Source organism: Nyctereutes procyonoides, unplaced genomic scaffold, assembly GCF_905146905.1.
Source record: "Nyctereutes procyonoides isolate TBG_1078 unplaced genomic scaffold, NYPRO_anot_genome, whole genome shotgun sequence".
Taxonomy (NCBI): Eukaryota; Metazoa; Chordata; class Mammalia; order Carnivora; family Canidae; genus Nyctereutes; species Nyctereutes procyonoides.
The window spans coordinates 63,150,504-63,171,042 of NW_026575043.1; the positions used below are offsets into that span (position 1 = coordinate 63,150,504).

The window sequence follows — 20,539 nt, forward strand, 5'->3', positions numbered from 1 at the left end:
TGACATGTGGCTCGCCTCAGGACATTACCTCGCCAACTGATGATCCTGTGTGTGGTGGGGCCTGTGAGAGTTTCTGCTTTGTGCTTCCACATATTTAAAACTGTATCACCATTTTCACTCTTTTCAGCTTCATTTGCTCCAATAAGCTTTGCAATCAAGGCCAAAGAAAATGATCTGCTTCCCCTGGAAAAAAATCGTGTTAAGCTAGATGATGACAGTGATGATGATGAAGAAGGCAAAGAAGGCCAAGAAAGTTGTAGTAGTACTACAAACACTAACCTGGCAGTCGCCCCACCCTGTGTGGTAATTGAGGAGAAGCGGCCTCAACTTACCCAGGAGGAGCTGGAAGCAAAACAAGGTTTGTCAATACATTTTCACCTTCTTGAAAGAACAACAGAGCGTAAACACAAGATTAACACATTAAGCCAGCAGCACAGGGACTGAACTGGCCCCAGCCTTTGGACATCAGGACCATGGGGGTTCAGGCAAAGTTCTCTATTAGAGCAGCGAGCACTGCTCTTCCTTAAGCATCAGATGCAGTGACACTGGCATGTGGTTTCTACAGAAACGAGTCTGCCGAGAGTGCCTTCATCGAGGGTGGGGGCCTTTGTACTCTGACAGCAGCCTTGGGGGGAGTGCTCAGCGTGTGTTCCTGGCTCAGATCCTGTACCAGACAAGGACATGCCCTTTTGTGAGCCATCAGACCCTGCAAGGTAACACGGGCAGAGGCTGGTTTCCAGGCTGGGTCTCTCCTCATGGGTCCTGGCCAGCCCACCATTTGCCCCAGCACCACCAGCGGTATGTGCACAGGCGCCCCATAGTCTCCCTCCCCTCCCCCAGAACATATTCTGTTCTGCACTAAAGTAGTTCATTAACTCCAGCCTCAGCCGCTCACGTCTGTTCTCCCTGGGTCTGTATGTGCACGCATGGATGAAGCAGCATTTATAGATGGATGCCTTACTCAGGCCTGGCATTGTGCAGAGTTGCCCTCTCAGCAGGCTCAGCTCTGTGCATGAGTCTAAACTGAGCAATGTGTCGAATGATCTGGAGTCGACACTTGTAGCACAGCATTCCTTGTCAGAGAGGAGTACTTGTGCCGCATGTCGATGAGCACCACCCTGAGGTTTCCATGATTCCAGCTCTTCCTGGTATGGAATCCCATCAACCTTCTGACTGATTTTGAAGGTGAAATATTAAAAATACTAATAATATACATTTTGAACTAATTCTCTCAAATTTCACTTTGATTATCCTGAAATTTTAGAACTGCATCATATTTCATGACCCTTTTATGCCTGTGAAAATTAAGACAGCAAGGTGTTTATAAAATACCACGTGTTCTAAACCTCACTTTCTTCTGTGTTTATTCCTGAAGCAAAGCAAAAGCTGGAGGACCGACTCGCGGCTGCTGCCAGAGAGAAGCTAGCTCAGGCATCTAAGGAATCCAAGGAGAAACAGCTTCAGGCTGAACGTAAAAGGAAAGCAGCTTTATTTTTACAAACCTTAAAAAATCCTCTGCCAGAAGCAGAAATCGGAAAAGTTGAGGAAAATCCTTTCAATGTAGAGGTGAGTTGAAAATCCACATCAGCATTCCAGGTAAAAGCGAGTGAGGGTGGGTGCCTCTGGCCCAGGTGCAGGATGTTGGCAGGCCCTGCTCTTCCCCCATGGGGCTGGCATGCTTCTCCTGCCCCATGGCAGCCTCTGAGGGCTTCCCTGGAAGGAACGTGCATCCGCCTGGGGACATGCTCTGCCAGAGCACTGATATCTTGGGTCCGTATGAACATCAGTAATTAACTTAAAAAGCAAAGTAAGATGTGTTCACAGGGAAAAAATTAAAAAAAAAAAAAATGCGTTCACGGCCACGTTCTCTGACAAGGAACCAGCCTTCCCAGCTCCTTACTGAGCAAGGGAGTCCACTTAGCCCCACACACGTTTCCTCCCATACCCCTGGGCTCAGGACAGGGCCTCTCCATGGTCCCCAGCTTGCCCTGCAGTGGTCTTGCCCTGTAACTTAGAAGGGGCTATGCTCTTTCACTTTTGATCACAGTGATGATTCTGAGAGTCTGGGACCATCACTCATTGCGGATTTGGGCTGTAGGTGGCCACTAGGTCTGTTTGTTAGGTAGGAACCAGCACCCTGCATGTCGGGCTCCTGCCTCCTGCTGCAGGCCAAGCTTGCTGTCTCCCATCTCAGGTTGGTCTGGAGCTCCATCAGGGACAGGCAGAGTCAGACACACCTCCAAGGGAATGCACGTGGCTCTTGGGGGCAGGGGGGCTCTGAGTGGGTGGTGTGTGTCCCTGCACTATTCTGATGCCGTCTGTGCGCTGAGAGGTGTAGGTAGTGGACATCTGCATATGGACGTATGTAACCATTATATTATGTGGTCACATCTGTATTTCTTAACAGTGTTGTGTTTTGTTTTGGTTTTTTTTTTAAGATTTTATTTATTTATTCATGATAGACACAGAGAAAGAAAGAGAGGCAGAGACACAGGCAGAGGGAGAAGCAGGCTCCATGCCAGGAGCCTGATGCGGGACTCGATCCCGGGACTCCAGGATCACGCCCTGGGCCAAAGGCAGGCACTAAACCGCTGAGCCACCCAAGGATCTCCAACAGTGTTGTGTTTGAATGAAAACTCGGTCACAACCAGAATTGTTCATCGTTAATATGCAGTTTTCCCCAGTCTACTGTGTTACCCCTCACAGCTACCAGAATTATTTCCCTATAAACATCAGATAGGCTGCAACTTCACTTTTTCCCTGTTGATACGTAGATGGCACCTCCCGTCCTTGTTGGGTTTTGTTTTTTTTTTTTTAAGGTTTTATTTATTTATGAGAGACACAGAGAGAGAGAGGCAGAGACATAGGCAGAGGGAGAAGCAGGCTCCATGCAGGGAGCCTGATGTGGGACTCAATCCTGAGACTCTGGGATCACGACCTGAGCCAAAGGCAGACGCTTAACCGCTGAACTACCCAGGCATCCCACTGTCTTTGTTTTCAGGCATGTGTTCTGAATCTGTAATATGTAGAAATGAGTGTGTATGCTTCTTGTTGAAGTCACTGGATCAGTCTTCTTGCATATCTAGTGGGAAAGATTGTAGCCCCTAAACTATTTCAACAAAAACACGATAGTGTTAACAGATGGTAATAAATGTCTTTGATTGCTTTGAAACAAAAATACTTTTAATTACATTGGCAATTGTCATAAATGAGATTCAGCCTCCGAGTATTTTAGCCTAAAGCAGCTTCTGGAGACAGGTTACCCAGCCTTCGTGGAATGTTTTGTGCGCACTTCACTTGCGGGTGTTGAATCCTGGCATGCATGGGGCTGTGAGAGCTTTTGGGGCTTGGCCTCCACGTGCCCAGCATGAGGAAAGGGGGGGTCAGTCAACAGAAATGGGTGACACCCTGGGTCTGTGTGAGCAGCTGTATGTATGGAGGGCAGCGTGGGGACACCCCTCAAAAGGCCTGGCCCAAATCCTGGCAGGACTTGCTGCAGTTCATCTGCCCCAGGGTGCCGCATTATCTGCTTTCACTTCTGTTAATGCAGTGCATGCACATGATATAAAACGTTCACATGTGAGGGAGAGGCAGTTTTCCCTGCTTGTATGTTCTTGTTTTACAATTCCTATGGAAATACCAATATCTTACTTATTTTAGGGCTTTTCGTGTAAAATAAACATACGTATGCTTTATCATTTTAAGCCTTTTTGAGCACATAGTTCAGTGACACTGAATACACTCCCATCATGTGCAGCCACCACCATCCCCCTCCGGGACATCTTCATCCTCCCAATGAGGTGCTGCCCCCTGAATTGCTGATGACCCAGCGCCTGGCGCCCACACCCATGCTATCCATCCGATCAGCCTGGCTGCTCTCAGGGCCCCGTGGATGAGGAGCCTGACAGTATTGGTTCCTCTGGGACCAGCTTACATCACTTCTCACTACATCCTTTAAGCTAAAGAATGCTCCATTGTATGTGAATGCTGCCTCTTATTTCTGGGGTATTCTCAAGGGAAAACCATCAGTTTCTATGGGTAGACTTAAATATCACAATAATAGGATCACATCCTGTGCGTTATTCTGGCATACGGGTCTTCTCACCTCCTACAGAGCCCATTCCTATCCGTGCTGGGGTTGTGCTTGATGAGTGTTTATTGAGTAAGTAGCTGTCAGCCCTGTGCCAGCCAGTCTGTGGTGGGCATGCAAGCTGTTCCTGGGTCTTAACCACTAGAACCATGCTGCTTTAGTCTGTTCCTGTGTCCTGTGCACTGACTTCAGTGTGTGTGTCCATTTGGTAAATCCCTGACCGTGGAAATGCTTTTAAAATTTCATGCGCTGCTAAATTAGCCCCTAAAACGATCATAGAAGTTTTTGTCTGTCTCCGGGGGGCCATGAAACCCCTACCAGCCCCATTTGTCAGCAGCCTTTGATTCTTGTCGGTCTGACAGGTTGGGAAGTTTGGTGTTGCCTCTATTTTTAGCTGTTGGTGACACTGACTGACTTCATGGGCTGCATGGCATCCTGGCCCCTGCCCCCCGAGGGCTAGCTACCCTTGTAGCCACCCTCACTTCCCCTGGCTGTCTACCTGACTCTCCTGTGACCAGTATCATAGAAGCTTTTCCTTTTTGTCTGTTGTGGCTTATCCCACTTGCAGCTGGTTCAGCTTGAGGAGCATGTACCAAACCACCTGATCCCTCACCTTTACCCTTGTATTAAAGGCTACCTGGCGAATACACCAGCCTCCACCTGCACCTTGACCCTTTCTGTCCCCTCTGCCCACTGAATGTGAGGAGAGGGCATCTTATAATCAGGCACAAGCTTATGTGACGCCTTAAAGCGTGTTCATCAACATGGACAGGTACTGACCATACGTTGTTAAGCAGTGTGTGAGATACAGAAAAGCATGTATGTGAGTACTACTTAGAAATCCGTGTACACATTGTGCTTTTGGTGTGTGTTCTTGATCCAAAATGAAGAGAAACGAGAGGTCTTAAATTTGAGCCCCTTTGAGTTATCATGTGGTCATTTGTACAGGAACAGCTCATTTAAAAAAAATAATAAAAATAAAGTAAATAAATAATAAAAAGGAACAGCTCATTTCAGGACACCCTTTAAACACCAGCAATTTGTTGAGGTTAACAATCCATAATGATGCCAAGTTTATAGGCCCAGCAAGAGTTCGCAAGGAAACGAGAACAAAGATCATTCTGGCCTCTGTTGTATTTAAGGTGCCAGGACACTTTGGAAGACAGATTAGAAGCCTGTTTCTTATCCAGTGACTACACGATCACGTGTCCACCAGCATGGTCTTGCAGCACACACAGCAGCTGTGACTAGATGGGAGTGTGGGTGATGCCCTGGGGCCTTGGGAGGTGGAGAGGGGATCTGGGCAGGGCTTTGAGGAACCTTGATAATGCTGAGAGGTGACAGAATAGAGGGGGCCTTCCAGGGCCAAGGACCTCTGATTGGTGGAGGTGGGCACAGCCCTGTACCCAGGTGTCTGGAGGAGAAGGCACAGTTGGCATGGTGATGCAGCAGCTGTCTGCTGGAACCAGAGTGGGACACAAATGAGGAAGAGCATTTCCATAGGAAGACTGCATTCTGTGTGGACATAGATGACTGGGTAAGACCAAGGTGCCCACCCACAGAATATGCAGAGTCGTCTTAGGAAAAGCATGGGCACTCTGCTCCTGGCTGTGGGCTCGCTTCAGAAGAGGAGCTGCCATGCAGGCAGGACACGTTGCTGACGGGCAGTATTAGAGGGTGCGCTTCAAAGTCTGAAATCTCAGACTTATAGTAAAATCTGGAGACTTATGCAGAACTGCCTCATTTTTATAGTTAATGTAGTATCATTTCACAAATGAGATTGTGTTTTAAAGTACGTGCTCATCTGCTTTGAGCAATTCATTTTCCCCCAGCAGGCCACAATAGTTGTCAGTTTTGTGCTAATTTGTTGGCAAATACTTCATTGTGATCAAAGGACTGACTAGTGTCATTTCCCAATATCCGTAAGTTAGGGAGAGTAAGTTTTCAAATACTCTCATAATTTTCCAAAATTTCACCTTTGATTTCTCCCAAACGCCACTCAGATCAAGTCTGTGTCCTCCCCTCTCCCGTGGTGGTTTGTACTTTGATCATTTTTGCTGGGATATTAATATTCCATCCCAGAAAGGCAGCTCTGCTCGTTTGGTGCTGGTCAGCATGCACGCCAGTGGCTATGCCTCCTGAAGGCATTTCCTTTATTTTGTTTTATTTTTATTTTATTTTATTTTATTTATTTTATTTTTTATTTTATTTTTATTTTTTATTTTATTTTATTTTATTTTATTTTATTTTATTTTATTTTATTTTATTTAAGACACAGAGAGAGAGAGGCAGAGACACACGCAGAGGGAGAAGCAGGCTCCATGCTGGGAGCCTGATGTGGGACTCAGTCCCGGGACTCCAGGATCATGCCCTGGGCCAGAGGCAGGCACTAAACCACTGATCCCCCCAAAGACATTTCCATCAGCCTCTCATTGATGACATGTACAGAGGGTTCGGCCAGGTACCTTCAGACACAGAGCAAGAGGTGTGGAGCCGCAGGCAAACTCTCTTCCAGGGTCCTTGTGTGTGCCATTCATGTTAGCAAGGCACTAGGGACTCTGGTGAAGCCAGAAATAGCATTTATGTGGAGTTGTTTTCAAGGTGCACTGTCCATTATGGTAGCCTCCAGCTACCCATGGTTAATTTAAATGTAACTTAATAAAGATTAAATAGGGGTGCCTGGGTGGCTCATTTGGTTAAATGCCTGCCTTCGGCTCAGGTCATGATATCGGGGTCCTAGGTTCAGCCCCGCATTGGATTGGGCTCCCTGCCCAGCGGGGAGTCTGCTTCTCCCTCTGCCTCTCCCACTCCAGCTTGTGCATGTGCATGCACACTCTTTCTCTCTCTCTAAAATAAATAGGTAAAATCTTTTTTAATTACATAAAATTCAAAATTCAGGTCCTTAGTCATACTAGCCACATTTCGGGTGCCCCAGGAGCCACTTGTGCCCAGTAGCTAACTGCAGTGGACAGACAGCACAGGCACAGAATGCTTCCATTGTTGCCACAAAGTACAGAGTAAATAGTGAATTGGGTATTAATTTTATTTTCTAGTGCTTTGAAAGTCTGGATTGCTGTACTGGTCAGGCTTTGATTTCACAAGTCAGTTTCCTCCCCCACATGGCTTAAGGAAAACCAGTAGAGACAGGGGCTTACATTCTGAGTTCTGAGGGTGGTATAGCTCACTCGGGGCTCAAAAGGTGTCTCAAGGATTCATCTCCAGGCACAGCTTCCCCTGGCCAGCTGTGTCCTCCCACTGTGCTGCCTGCAGCCCCTGACTCCCTTCATCACCCACTAAGAAGGAAGTCCTGGACAGCTTGCTTCTTCCTGAATGTGGCATGATGACCAGGGAGGTGACACAGCCTGGTCTGTCTCCTGCTCAGATAGAGGGCACTTCCTCTGGAATTCATGGATTAAGGGGGCAGACAGGGCCATTGCCCCCACAGATAGTATTTACACAAGTAGGGAAGCAGGTTTCCACTGCACTTGTCCAGACATCTTATTTCCGTTAATAGTTTGGCAGCTCAGTTGTTATCATGGGTCCACAAGACATACTTCTCTCTATAGTCCTTGAATCCTGTCTTGCCGTGTAGCAGGAAGCCCTCCATGGTAGTTGGAGAGGCTGGTGATGTGCTCTTGTCCCTTAGCGAGCGATAGGAGCACCTGCCCTTCTGTTCGCAATGACTAGAGCCTCAGGCCTCTGCCTAGACCTTCCGAACCACCCCTTCATCACCATCATCCTGTTCATGCAGAACAGCCATGGCCCATAAATCTCTCGAGATGGTGCATCTTTGAGCTTGGTACTAGCACTTGGTTGCAGGGGGAGGCATAACTGTGGCTTAATTCAGCTCCTTCCCAGGCTGCTGGTGACCTGCATGAGGGTCATACCAAGCCTACTCCTTCCCTGCAGAACACAGCTCATCGCATGGTGATGTGGTTGTGGGAAGGTCAGGGCCTCTTTACCTTCCCAAGTACGTGGCAGCCACTCAGCTTCAAAAGTGGTGGAGATGTGGAGGGAGGGCACCAGGCACTTGTGCCCTGGGACTAGCTGCTGGACAGCAGTAACTGGGCAGGTGGTATTTGTTACCTTTTGTTTTGTTTGTTAAGTCTAATTGCTGAATTTTTAAGTATTCTCTTGGTACTTTAAGCTGGGGTCATCACAACCCTTAGTTCATTTGGGGAAAGCCCCCCCATTGTTGCTGATTTTCTCTTTAATGGTGAACAATAATCATCAGAATAAATAGATCCCATGACTCGATTACAATTTCTGTTTTGAAAATGTTGCTTTAGGGACACCTGGGTGGCTCAGTGGTTGAGCATCTGCCTTCAGCTCAGGTCATGAGTCCCAGAATTCCGGGATCGAGTCCCACATTGGGCTTCCTGCATGGAGCCTGCTTCTCCCTCTGCCTCTCTCTGCGTGTCTCTCATGAATAAATAAATAAAATCTTAAAAAAAAAAAAAAAAGTTGGTTTAATTACCCGTTGCCTCAAATGGAGTACTAAACTTCACCCACTGTGAAGCATCGCTAATGACAGGCAGTATGTTGAGATGAAGACAGAGAAGCAGTACTAAGTTCAGAGATGGGAGCTGCCAGGTTGGCAGTAAAAACGTAAAGAGAAATTCAGCCCATGGGGTGCCTGGGTAGCTTCGTTGGTGAAGCCTCTGCCTTCAGCTCAGGTCATGATCCTGGGATTGAGTCCTGCATCTGGCTCCCTGCTCCCCCTTCTCCCTCTGCCCCTCCCTCGCTTGTGTTTGCATGCACACATGCTCTGCCTCTCAAATAAGTGAATAAAATCTTGTTTAAAAAAAAAGGAAAGAAACAAACTCAGCTTGAGAGCCACGGCACACACTTTGTGCCTCAGGCTGCACTGCAGCCCTTTCCCTCATTTCAGTGGCCAATGGCCATGTCCCTAGTGAGTGCCATGGCTCTGTCCCGTAGAAGTACAGAGGGAGAGTCCTGAGAGAGATGCAGCCCTGGGTTTCCCTGGGAGTCCCAGGGCCTCCTTTGCTGGTCTCAGGAAGGACCGGAGGTGGCTCCACTGCACTCCTTCCTCTGTCTGTGGCGTCAACACTCACTTGGCTTTCACAGGGGCCTTGTATGCCATCTCTGGGTGCTAGGTTTGTCCCCAGCTTCAGTCTTGCCTTTCTTGCAACATGAGTCCCTAATTCATTGGGAGTTTTTAAAACTACCCCAAGCTGATTTTCCTGCTGCGCAGCAGCTGAGTTCTCCCGCACTCTGCACACCTGTACCGTGCCCACAGCACCAGGCGGGGGCTGGGTGGCCTCCCTTTCCCCAGCCTCTATAAAGCTGCAGAGCTTCCTGCACTGGGTTGGGGTATCGTGTAATCTGTCACGGACAAGTCTTGACCACTGCCTGAGCCCAAGTGAGTGTTCTCAGACATGGAGGTCAATTTCCTGTCTAGGGTTGAAATGGGCACCCTGAGCCAGTTTAGGCCAAGCTTTAGAGACAAGCCCACAGTGCTGCTGCCATGGAAGGTGGGGAGTGAGGACCAGAACAGGTGCCATGCAAGGTCTTTGCCCTCCTCCTGCTGGCTTCCGTTACTGCGTTACCGTAGGTGGAAGAAACTGCTTGGGACAGGGCACTTTGTGAACAGGACATGTTCTCGAGCATCTCAGTCTTGCTGGCTTGTACATATGCCCCCTTTGGGCCTCTGTTCACAGAAGGGCAGGTGGGAGAGAGTGACATGAACATCAGCAGGAAGTGGGGACATGGCCAAGGGGTGAGCACATCTCCATTTGATGAGCACCTTGCTTTTTTTTCTCAAAGCCAAAAAATGTATAGCTTTAGCAGGAAGCACTGTCCCCTCATCCAATAGGCCTTGTCCACATGAACCACAGGAACCCAGGGAAAGGAAGGGAGCAGTTGCACAATCCCACAGACCCTGTCCCACAGGCACACCCCTCCCTCTGGTTCAGCACCGGCCTTGAGCTATTCCAAATGCAGAGTCTCAGTGTGTCTTGCAGTGTGTAGTGTTTAATGGCTGCTGGTAAAGCTCACTTAAAGTGAATTGAGGAGTGACCTTCTTAGGGACAACAGGCAGACAGCATGTGGGATGGTGTTGGGGGTTCGGGTTTTGGTGGGGTTTGAGGTTTTTTGGTTTTCTGTAAACTCATTATTTTATGATGTGATGTGGGCAAATGTTAATGTCAGTGGAGGTCGGATTACCACCTCATTTTTAAAGGTTGAGCACTCTTTCACTGTCCAGATGCACCCTGTGAAACCGCCTTTGACGGTCATTTGGGTGGTTTGAAGGTCTTGGTCATTACAGAGTAGTGTAGCACAGGACCTCGGGCATGCATCCTGCACACTTTGGATGAATGCTCTTCAGAAGAAATTCTCGGAACTGGCATTGCCCTGGATAATGCTCACAGCTGACCAGCTACCCACCTCTGAGTCTGTGTGCTGGAGTTCCCACTGTGGGGATTCAGGGTGAGTGGCCCCTCTGTGTGTTTCCTGTGGATGAAGGGGTTTATGGTGAACGATCATTGAGTGCAGAAGTGTGCAGTGTGCTAAATCAGCACATGCAGACTGGGTCGTGGCCATGGACTCACCTAGTTAAGGACTGCCACGTGTGCATTGTTTTCCCTGACGATACTGAGCTGTGACGGGCGCGCAGCACCATGTGCATGAGATCCACGACATGATTACTTCACTTAGGTGTATTGCAAAGAGATGACCACAGGGTTTAGTTAATATCCCTCAACTCACACAGGTACAGGAAGGAAAGAAGGAAGGTTTTTCCTTTTGACAAAGTTTTTATTTTTTTTTTTAATTTTTATTTATTTATGATAGTCACAGAGAGAGAGAGAGAGGCAGAGACACAGGCAGAGGGAGAAGCAGGCTCCATGCACCGGGAGCCCGATGTGGGATTCGATCCCGGGTCTCCAGGATTGCGCCCTGGGCCAAAGGCAGGCGCCAAACCGTTGCACCACCCAGGGATCCCTTTGACAAAGTTTTTAAAATCAAACAGGAACCTCTTCTGGTTCAAGGCTTTTTTAAAAAATTATTTTCAGATTGATAGATTCATAAAAGCATAATGCTGGAGGTTTGAAAATGTCTCTATCCCTGGAAAGTCACAATTATTTTTGAAGGAACAAGCACGGCTTTTTTCCTGACACCGTGTCCCTGGTACCATGTTCGCTTCATCAGGTCGAGCGCTGCCGGCGGGGGAAATCGTCATGTATACTCCTGGTATCTGCAAAGCCACCACTTCTGCAGAGATACGAGGGCAGTATTTTAGAGATGTGGTCCTAAGACACGTTGGTGCATTAAAGTGTGTGAAGGCCCCAAAGTAGAAATTGTATGTATGTGCATTTTAAAATGTCCTAGTTTCCCTCTTAATGTTCAGATGTTTGCTTCTGTTCCCAGGAAGCCAGTGTTGTGCCCTGTCCTCTACTGGCTGGAGGCAGACCTCAGCCAGCTTCAGATGTTAAAGCCCCAGAAGGACCCTCCAGCAAAAGTAAAGACCCACCAAGAGAAGAGGAGAAAGAGAGAAAGAAAAAGAAGCATAAAAAGCGTTCTCGAACAAGGTCACGCTCCCCCAAGTACCACTCGTCATCCAAGTCCAGGCCCAGGTCCCACTCAAAAGCAAAGCACTGTCTCCCCAGCGCCTATCGGACAGCACGGCGCTCCAGGTGGGTGTGCGGGGCGCCCGTGGTACAGGCCTGACGTGGGTGCTGGGCCCTCCTTCCCCGGCGAGGTGGGGGCAAGTGCAGACCTTGGGAATGCTTCCATGCAGATGCAGCTTGCAGACCCAAATGGCGTCTTTCAGGTTGTCTTTTATTTTCATTTCATTTCCTTTTTTTCTTATTTATTCATTCATTCGTTCATTCATGAGAGACAGGCAGAGACATAGGCAGAGGGAGAAGCAGGCTCCCTGCGGGGAGCTGATGGAGGACTTGATCCCAGGACCCCCGATCACTCCCTGAACCGAAGGCAGATGCTCAACCACTGAGCCTCACAGGTGTCCCTATTTTCATTTCTAAGGCTCATCAATTATGGTCCAATTTTTTAAAAACAAAATATGTTTTAATAGATCTTGGAGGCAAGTCTAGCACACGTGTTCACTATCTGACTCACAAGGGTGGCATGTCCTGTCTTGTTGGAGTGGCCTTTCCCGTGCACATTCCCTTTACATGCATGCACATTGTGACAGAAGAAAGTGTGATCATGTGGGCTGTGTGCAGCTCCTCTGCACAGTGTCCATGGCAGCACCCACCTGTTCCCTCCATCGATTTCCCCTATGGCCTCCCGTAGGAGGGCTGTTAGTGCCTGCCTGAGAGAGCAGATGAAGACTTGAGGCCACAGATACAAACACATCCCCTAAAGGATAACAGAGTTCACTGCTCAGTGAGGCAATTCCTTTTTGTTTCAGGTAACTGGCTTGCAGGAAGTTTGAAAAGTAAACATCTCGTTTTAAAACCTGCATCATGCATTGGGATCTATTACTAAGTATTGAGTGTACTCTGCCGGCTTTCTCTCTGGTGCATCACTTGGACTCCTGGGATCCCGTGTTTCCTCTGTAATTGGTGCTGGTTCCCATTTCCCTGGGAAAGTGCAGATACCCTGCACTTTCTGTATTTAAAACGCATTCATCTATGAATATATCCTAAAAACAACAGGCTTTCCCTGTTTTTACCCAGACTGGACCTCAAAGGCTTTACAAGTATTGACACTTACCTATCAATAGTGAAATTGGATTTGCCTCCACGTAAAAACACTTGATCCTTGAGTGTCTGCAATTTTAACACTTTAGAAGTTCCATCATGACAGGCACACACCCCACACAGACACATACATGTGCACATACCATACATATGCACATGCAGACACACACCCATACACCTTGCTGTTTTGGGGTTGTTGGGTTTTTTTTTTTTTTAAGATTTTATTTATTTATTCATGAGAGACAGAGAGAGAGAGAGGCAGAGACACAGGCAGAGGGAGAAGCAGGCTCCATGCAGGGAGCCCAATGTGAGACTCGATCCCGGGTCTCCAGGATCACACCCTGGGCTGAAGGCGTCGCTAAACTGCTGAGCCACCGGGGCTGCCCCACCTTGCTGTTTTTTAATTAAATGAGCAACTTTGCTGATATAGTTTCAGTTTTTGGAAGCTCCCAGGAATTTATATATAAACATCAAAACATTTTAAAGTTTCTTTTTTGATAGTTTCTTATGCTATCATGTAATGGACATAAGTAACATAGGCCCACATGAGCCCTCTGAGCAATAACGTGCACAGTAAACTCCAGCCAGCTGTCCTTCACTGCAGGACTCTAGCAAAAGAGACCATAATTCCCTCCTAATCCCTAGTCTGGGGCCTGGCAACGATGAAAGCTCCTCACCTCACATCTTCAGTGTGATAGGGGTTCTGTTCTGACATTGATGTTCAACAGGTACAGTGTGAAGTATGGCCCATCCCCAGGGTTGAGGAGGACAGCATACTGGCCACAAACGTTTCCCCATATTGTTCTCTTTTCAAGTGGAATGCTCGTCTAACACTTTGAATTTTAAGATTCTAGGTTTTATGTTCTTTTTATTGACTATAACAGAGTAAGTCATTTTATGTGTTAAGACTTTTTAAATTATTGGGGGGGGGGTTGTTTGTTTTTTAAGATTTTATTCATGAGAGACACAGAGAGAGAGGCAGATAAACAGGCAGAGGGAGAAGCAGGCTCCCTGCAAGGGAGGATCCGGATCCCAGGATCATGCCCTGAGCCAAAGGCAGACGCTCAACCCCTGAGCTACCCAGGTGTCCCTTGTTTTTGTTTTTTGAGAGAGGAAGAGGAGGAACAGAGGGAAAGAGAAAGAGAATCCCAAGCAGCTCCGTACCCAGAGCAGGCCCCACAAGGGGCGTGACCTCACAACCCCTGCCCCACATCATGACCTGGGCTGACTGAGCCACCCAGGCATCCCTAAATGTTTTTAAAAAGATTCAGAGCTATGTATTTTATACACAAATAATATTTTATATTTTTCTGTATGTTCAGTACTGACAAATGCCAGAAGCAAAATTCTCATCTTTAGTGTGTAACCTTGAGTTACAAGAAGAAATTAAGTTTAAAATGTTCTGTGTATGAGTTCTGTGGTGGCAAACCGCCAGCTTCACCCTAATTTGACCTACAGTTAAAATTAGCTGTCAGGGAATGGGTGACGGGCACTGAGGGGGGCACTAGATGGGATGAGCACTGGGTGTTATTCTGTATGTGGGTAAATTGAACACCAATAAAAAATAAGTTTATTATAAAAAAAATAAAATGAAAAAAAAAAATTACCTGTCAGGAGAGCTGAGTTTATAACTCTCAAAGTGTTTCAGTCCCAGGGGCTGACTGTAGTTACGAAAGCTACTTCTCAGTTCACTGGCAGTCAGATCTCCGGTATCCGATGTTGCCGTTCATGTAGGATATCAAGCCAAAGTGCAACTTCATCATAAGATAATAAAAATTATGACACAAACCTTCAAAGTGTTTGGTCTTCCATGATGTTTTGCCTTGAAAGCTCATATGTAGCGATGCTTTTTGAAGCCAGAGCCTGGGACTGAAAGGAGAAACCAGATGGCCTTTGGCCCAGGGACGGCTCCTTCTACCGGTCGTGGCTCAGAACAGCATGTCTGCTTTGTTTGGTAACGCTGCGTGTTTTCCTAAGCAGCTGTAGACCTGCTTTCTCAGTCTAGGCTCTGCCAGTGCTGATAACTTCCTGGGCCCCAGTGGACTTACCCTGCAGCAGGTTCAAACCGAGAGGGGTTGGTATTCTCGGCAAATGAATAGTTGACATGTGAAAAATTTGGTTTTAACCAAACATTGAAGTTGCTAATGATGCTGTTATAAATTTTTCTTTAACTCTGTCTTTTCAGATGGAATTACCCATTACAGACGTAATATGTACATAGGTCCTAATGAGATTTGTTTCTTAGGCCTGACACACAACTTAAATCAATTGTTTTAAAAAAGACTCCTGCCAGCTCCAAGCAAAATGCACATTTGTTAATATTTGTACTTGTAGGGTTCTGTGTTTGAAATGTATATTCTTTTATGTGTTAAATTACTGAAGTGCCTTGTAGGATGTAGAAAGTTAGGGTTAGAACACCCTTTCCTAGCAGAAGTGATCTCCCTGTGAACATAGGTAATGTCTGCGTGTCTGCAGTCCAAGAAGCCAGTTTGTCCGAGGTGTAGGTTGGTGACTCTAGGTCTCCAGAGGTGACCTGGTCATAGACGAACCTTCAGTTCTAGAAATCAGTATGGTGCTTCTCAGAAAGCACAGTGATTACCACACAGTGTTTAGTGTCTTTTAAATCAATATTAAAGTGTAAGACTTTTTCTCCTCTGTTTTTTTTTTCTTTTTCTTTTTTCTTTTTTTTAAGATTAATTTATTAGAACGGACGTGCAAGGCAGGGAGGGGCAGAGAGAGAGGGAGAGAAACTCGCACAGAGCCTGACTCAGGGCTCAATCTCATGACCCTGAGATCAGGACTTAAACCAAAATCAAGAATTGAACGTTCAACCTACTGAGCCACCCCAGGGCCCCACTCTGTGTTTTATGTTTATATCTCACTAGGTTCTGTGCCATAAATGGAATGAAGAAGTATTTATGCCGTTCGTTATCACCTAAAAATTCAGCTTTAATAGTTCAGGTCTTTTTAAAATCTTGTAAGACTAAAGCTTGAAATTAAGTTTGCTTTAAGAATATTTTATAAGGTCGCAGACAGCCCCAGTGGCGCAGCGGTTTGGCGCCGCCTGCAGCCTGGAGTGTGATCCTGGAGACCTGGGATCGAGTCCCACATCGGGCTTCCTGTATGATGCCTGCTCCTCCCTCTGCCTGTGTCTCTGCCTCTCTCTCTCTCTGTGTGTGTCTATGAATAAATAAAATCTTTTTTTAAAAAAAAGAATATTTTATAAGGTCGCCTTTCATGTTTGTTTCATTGGCTAGCTAGTGTTTAAGGGGTATCAAAATGGAGGGAGATTCCAGGTAGAATTCTGGCCTCCCCACCCCCCCACCTCGTTTTCAGGATCTGCACAGTCCCCAGCTCCCTCGGGATTTCTGCGTAGGGAAGAGCTGGAGATCAGAATGATGTTTTCTAAGTTATAGTAAACATTCAAAAACAGCTTAAGCCAGCAAAATTGGGGTAATGACCATCATTAATTTAATCTCCTCATCCTACATAAGATTCCCAAGAGGTGATGCTGAGCACTTAGTGTGCTGGTGAGGGCCAACTGTTCTTGTTCTGTGGAGCTGACCCTAACCCAGCCCTGCTGCTGCATGCCCACCAGGTGCTAATCTGGAGTGATAGAGGGGCAGGGATGGAGGAAGTGGGGTGGCTCTGGTGGTTAAATGTTGGAGGGAAGAAGGCTCATTCTGCCTTTATTTGAAAGCAAACTGTTATGACTATTCAATAAAAAGTATCTGTCTCATCATACAGATGATTTACTTATAAAATGAAACTCCTGTTTCTTGCATATGTTGTGGTAGCATTATTAACCACCTAATTAGCAGAATGAAAGCATTAGTGCTTCTTTAATTAAAATAAAACCTAAGTATTATTTGATGAAGCTTACAGCTGCCAAAAGTAGAATCAAGATGACCTCAGATCTACTGGTGACAGCCACTTCACCTCAGAGCCCTCTCATAGTCACTGCAGAGTAATGTTGCATCAGAATTATGAATTTACAGGCCTTAAAAACTTTCACTTTTCCTGATTATCAGATTTATTGTAGAACTCTCTGTGTAAGCATTCCACGGTGTAGAGGTCTGATTAAACAGAGCTTTCTCCCGGGCTCTGGGGACTCTGAGCCTGGAGCTCAGGCTGGGCCATTTACCAGGGGCAACAGAGTTGACTCCCAGAGCTCTTTGCTAAACGTCAAAGTGTCTGATTGACCTCACCCTTATAATTTGTCACATAAATCTTAGGAAAGACCTGGGAAAAAACACACAGTTGTGCTAGAGAGGACTCTAAGCCGATGATGGTTTACCTGGAGCAGGTTCATTCTGTGGCTGATCTTTTCAGGAGTGACTCAAGGTTTTCTCTGTGACGCAGAAGCATGGAATTATGATGATAAGCTGATCTTTGGAATAACAATGTGTGTATTTAGGAAGTTTATGATAATTAAAATGATTTGGTGTAGAATTTTTCATGGCAAAATCAAACTGCTCTTTGTATTATTTTTGAGTGGGTTGTCATAGAAACAGAAGGAAAAGAAATTGTTTTTTTGTCAGATTTCTGCTTATTCTACATCTTCCTGAAACAGTAATTTCACAGAGTGAACAAAAAAGAGGAATCCTTTTTTTTAAAAAAAAAAAGGAATCCTAAAGTCATCGTTATGGGACCCTCCTTGGAGGGCCTTAACCCCCAGTGGCTGAGGGTCTCAGTTGGGTGGAGCTCTGAGCACTGGAAGCCCTGAATGGACTATATCACTGCATGGATAGAGTGAGGAGGGTCTCCAGGAACATGGAAGGGGAGAATAAAATATTTTAACAGATGGTTTTGCATCCAAAGAATCTCCTAAACTTAAATTCTCATGAGAGATAGTATGTTCTGAATTGAATTGCTACGGCTGGTTGGTCATTCACACCGAGAATCTGTATGATTTGTATGAACAAGAGAAGCTTCCAGATAGCGCTCTGATTTCACTACGCTTTAGTTTCTTCCTGTCGCCAGCATTCAGAACAAATAGAAATAACTCACTTAGATTTCAGTGCTTTTCCTTATGTCATTTTGATCAAGATGTCAGTGAGCTGAAAATCCTTGAGGGCAGTAAAATGCACCGAGTGTAAGGATGGGAAGCTGCAGGCATGAGTTAACCGTAAATCACCTGGTCAGACCTGGAATCGGGGAGGATTGGTGCCGCTGACCATTTGGGCCAGCAACATGTAGCCTTAAGTGTGTTGTGCACTAGGTAAGTTTAGCGTTGTTGTGACACGTGTTCTGAAGTGGGAGCAAAGCCTCTATCTCTGCCTCTGAGTCTGGATTCGATTCTGTGTCTAGAGTAGTAAAGCCGGAGGGACCTCAAAAGGACAGATGTGGCACCTGTCAGCCCACAGACACAGACCAGGCTGATCATTGCCCTAGCATGGAAGTGATAACCTGGCATCCAGATGGAGTAAAACCCCTCGTCTTCCTATATCCAGGTCACGATCCCGGTCCCCTCGGAGAAGAGCACACTCTCCTGAGAGACGGAGGGAAGAAAGGAGTGTCCCCACTGCCTACCGGATGAGTAACAGCCCAGGCGTCAGCCGGAAGCGGACCCGGTCCAGGTAGGCATCTGTGAGTTCCTAGACACAGAGTCTGTGCTGTCAGGGAGTGTGAGGATTTGGCACACACATTTCTAAGGAGGGCTGGAGATAACCAGGGGAGCCACCCCCAGCAGATGCTCAGCCCTTAGCAGTTTTTCCATTACTCTTAGAGCTGACAGCACAGGGAGTTCCATCTCAGCAGAATCAGGATGGCATCAGGCAGGGCCCAGCACTAGCCCCTATGTCTGGCTACTCCACTGGACCCACACACACAGCTCCTTACTCTTTACCTGGTGACGGGGAAAGGAAAGGTAGGGATAGGAGACAAGGAAGTCAGAAGTTTGAGTCTTGAGTGAATCTCTGCTACTGCCCTAGTGGCAGAGCCACAGAGTCCTCATGGGGCCTAAGAGCAGAGACAGGCTCCATCCTCTGACCCCTTGACTGCTGGGACAGACCTGTCTTGGTTGTAGAGAGCTAGAGAGACTGGCTCCCATGTTCATTAAAGTAGGCCTCTCAGCCATGACGCCTGGCCCCCCCAGGCCTCCCATTCCCAGCCAGCCAGTGTCCTCAGCTCTTCCAGGGAGAGAATGCCAAGGCACCCCACTAAAAGCACTGATACCACACCAACTTGATGGGACATGTCTGGGCCATCTGTGCCTCTCTCGGACCTGCTGGCACCCCTCACCAGGAGCATGGTGGTGGACAGGGCCACAGAAGGGTGTTTCCCTGACAGCTTTACATTACTTAGCTTCTTTGTTTCATTCTCCCCAAAAGGGAGGGGTTCTCATTTCATATGTTCTTGCATGGGAGTTAGCCCAAGCCCCGGCTCTGGTGGGTGGACAAGAAGCATTGTTCTCCCCGTGACTGAAGTGCCCAGAAGAGGCGGGCGGGGTTGTGCACATCTTAGCTTGAGTTTCATAACTGCTGCCGAGTGTGTGCAAGTCAGGACACTCGGGGTTCCTGAGCCTCCCAGATGACAGGCCGAAATGACAAGTGTTAGGGAACCAGCCATCACCTGGTCCTGGCTGTCTGCAGAGGACATGGGCTGAGCAGCCTCCTGGTGCCCTTCTCAGTGGTGGTTATAGCGGTAGCAACTCTGGAAATACATTCCTAATGAGAAAATGTTCCTGTAATCTGGCAAGTTCTGTGATAGCTCTATTCGTTGGTAAAACGTGATCTTTCTCCTAAAGCCACAGAGTCAGCAAAGGAGCTGTGAGGCTGGCAGAGTTGAGCAGATGCACTGGATGTGCAGGCTCACCCTGCTCGCGTGCAGTCTGTGCCTTACCAGTCCTGCCTGAAGCACCCGCCCCCGTGCTGGGATAGCATGATGGAAATCCAAGTCCACTTGAAATCGTATTCCTTTACCAAGAAATTATTTAACATTTGAAATTCATCTTCACCTTCGGCGTTTGTAAAGGGCATGGTCTAAAATTAATTCCTTGTAGCAAAAGATCTCTCCCTACAGAAGCATTCTTGCTCTGCCCTCAAATTAACCTTGCATTAAAGAAGCTGTCTCTGGAGAAGATGGTGGTTCTATTAGGAATGGTGGGAACTGGTGTGACCCCATTTAATGAGCTTTAATGAGTCATACAAAGCAAGTGAAGTCTACGGATACAGAGCTATGCTACCTACCCGAGCAGCAGGATCATCACCCCAGGAGCCTGACTCTGGGTGTTGGGAGCTGTGCTACATCCAGTGGGGGCCCAAGGGAGGGCATGAGTGTAGGAACGTGGTCCAAGCATGTTAAACCAGCAATCAGCGTGTCCCCTGCAGCCTTCCACTCAGAGCAAGTGTAGGGCCACTGCTGTAATGTGACGGCGGGTGGCTGGTTCTCCTGCCAAGTCCGAGTTGCCCTGATCCTGTCTGATCACCCAGGCCCAGGGGGGAACTGCCTCCCACCAGAGTTGGAGGATCATTTCTACAAGCTGGTCTTTTGAGTGCCGCTTTCACTGACTTCTTGTTTTGACATTTTTTTAATTTGCTAGACAGTTCTGCACTTTTTTAAAGTCCAAGGAACACCCATATGCATGTAACCACTACCTGAGTTCAGCAGGGTCAGCATGTTTCTATTTGGCTGTCTTTCTTCCCTCCCTCCCTCCCTCCCTCCCTCCCTCCCTCCCTCCCTCCCTCCCTCCCTCCTTCCTTGGCGTGTGTATTGGGTGACTGACAAGTCCAGGCCAACCATGTTACAGAGGGTTAAGTTG

At 47.2% G+C, this 20,539-nt stretch overlaps 1 protein-coding gene across 2 annotated transcripts in view; it reads left to right on the forward strand.

The window, feature by feature from the left end:
* The window catches only part of SFSWAP (splicing factor SWAP), a 70,407-nt gene that overhangs the window by 39,733 nt on the left and 10,135 nt on the right, over positions 1-20,539 (forward strand). For both annotated transcript variants that reach the window (XM_055323306.1, XM_055323307.1), the window contains exons 12-15: positions 128-358; positions 1,376-1,566; positions 11,480-11,745; positions 18,231-18,356. In XM_055323306.1, the coding sequence (XP_055179281.1) occupies positions 128-358; positions 1,376-1,566; positions 11,480-11,745; positions 18,231-18,356 (814 nt within the window). The remainder of the gene's footprint in view (positions 1-127; positions 359-1,375; positions 1,567-11,479; positions 11,746-18,230; positions 18,357-20,539) is intronic.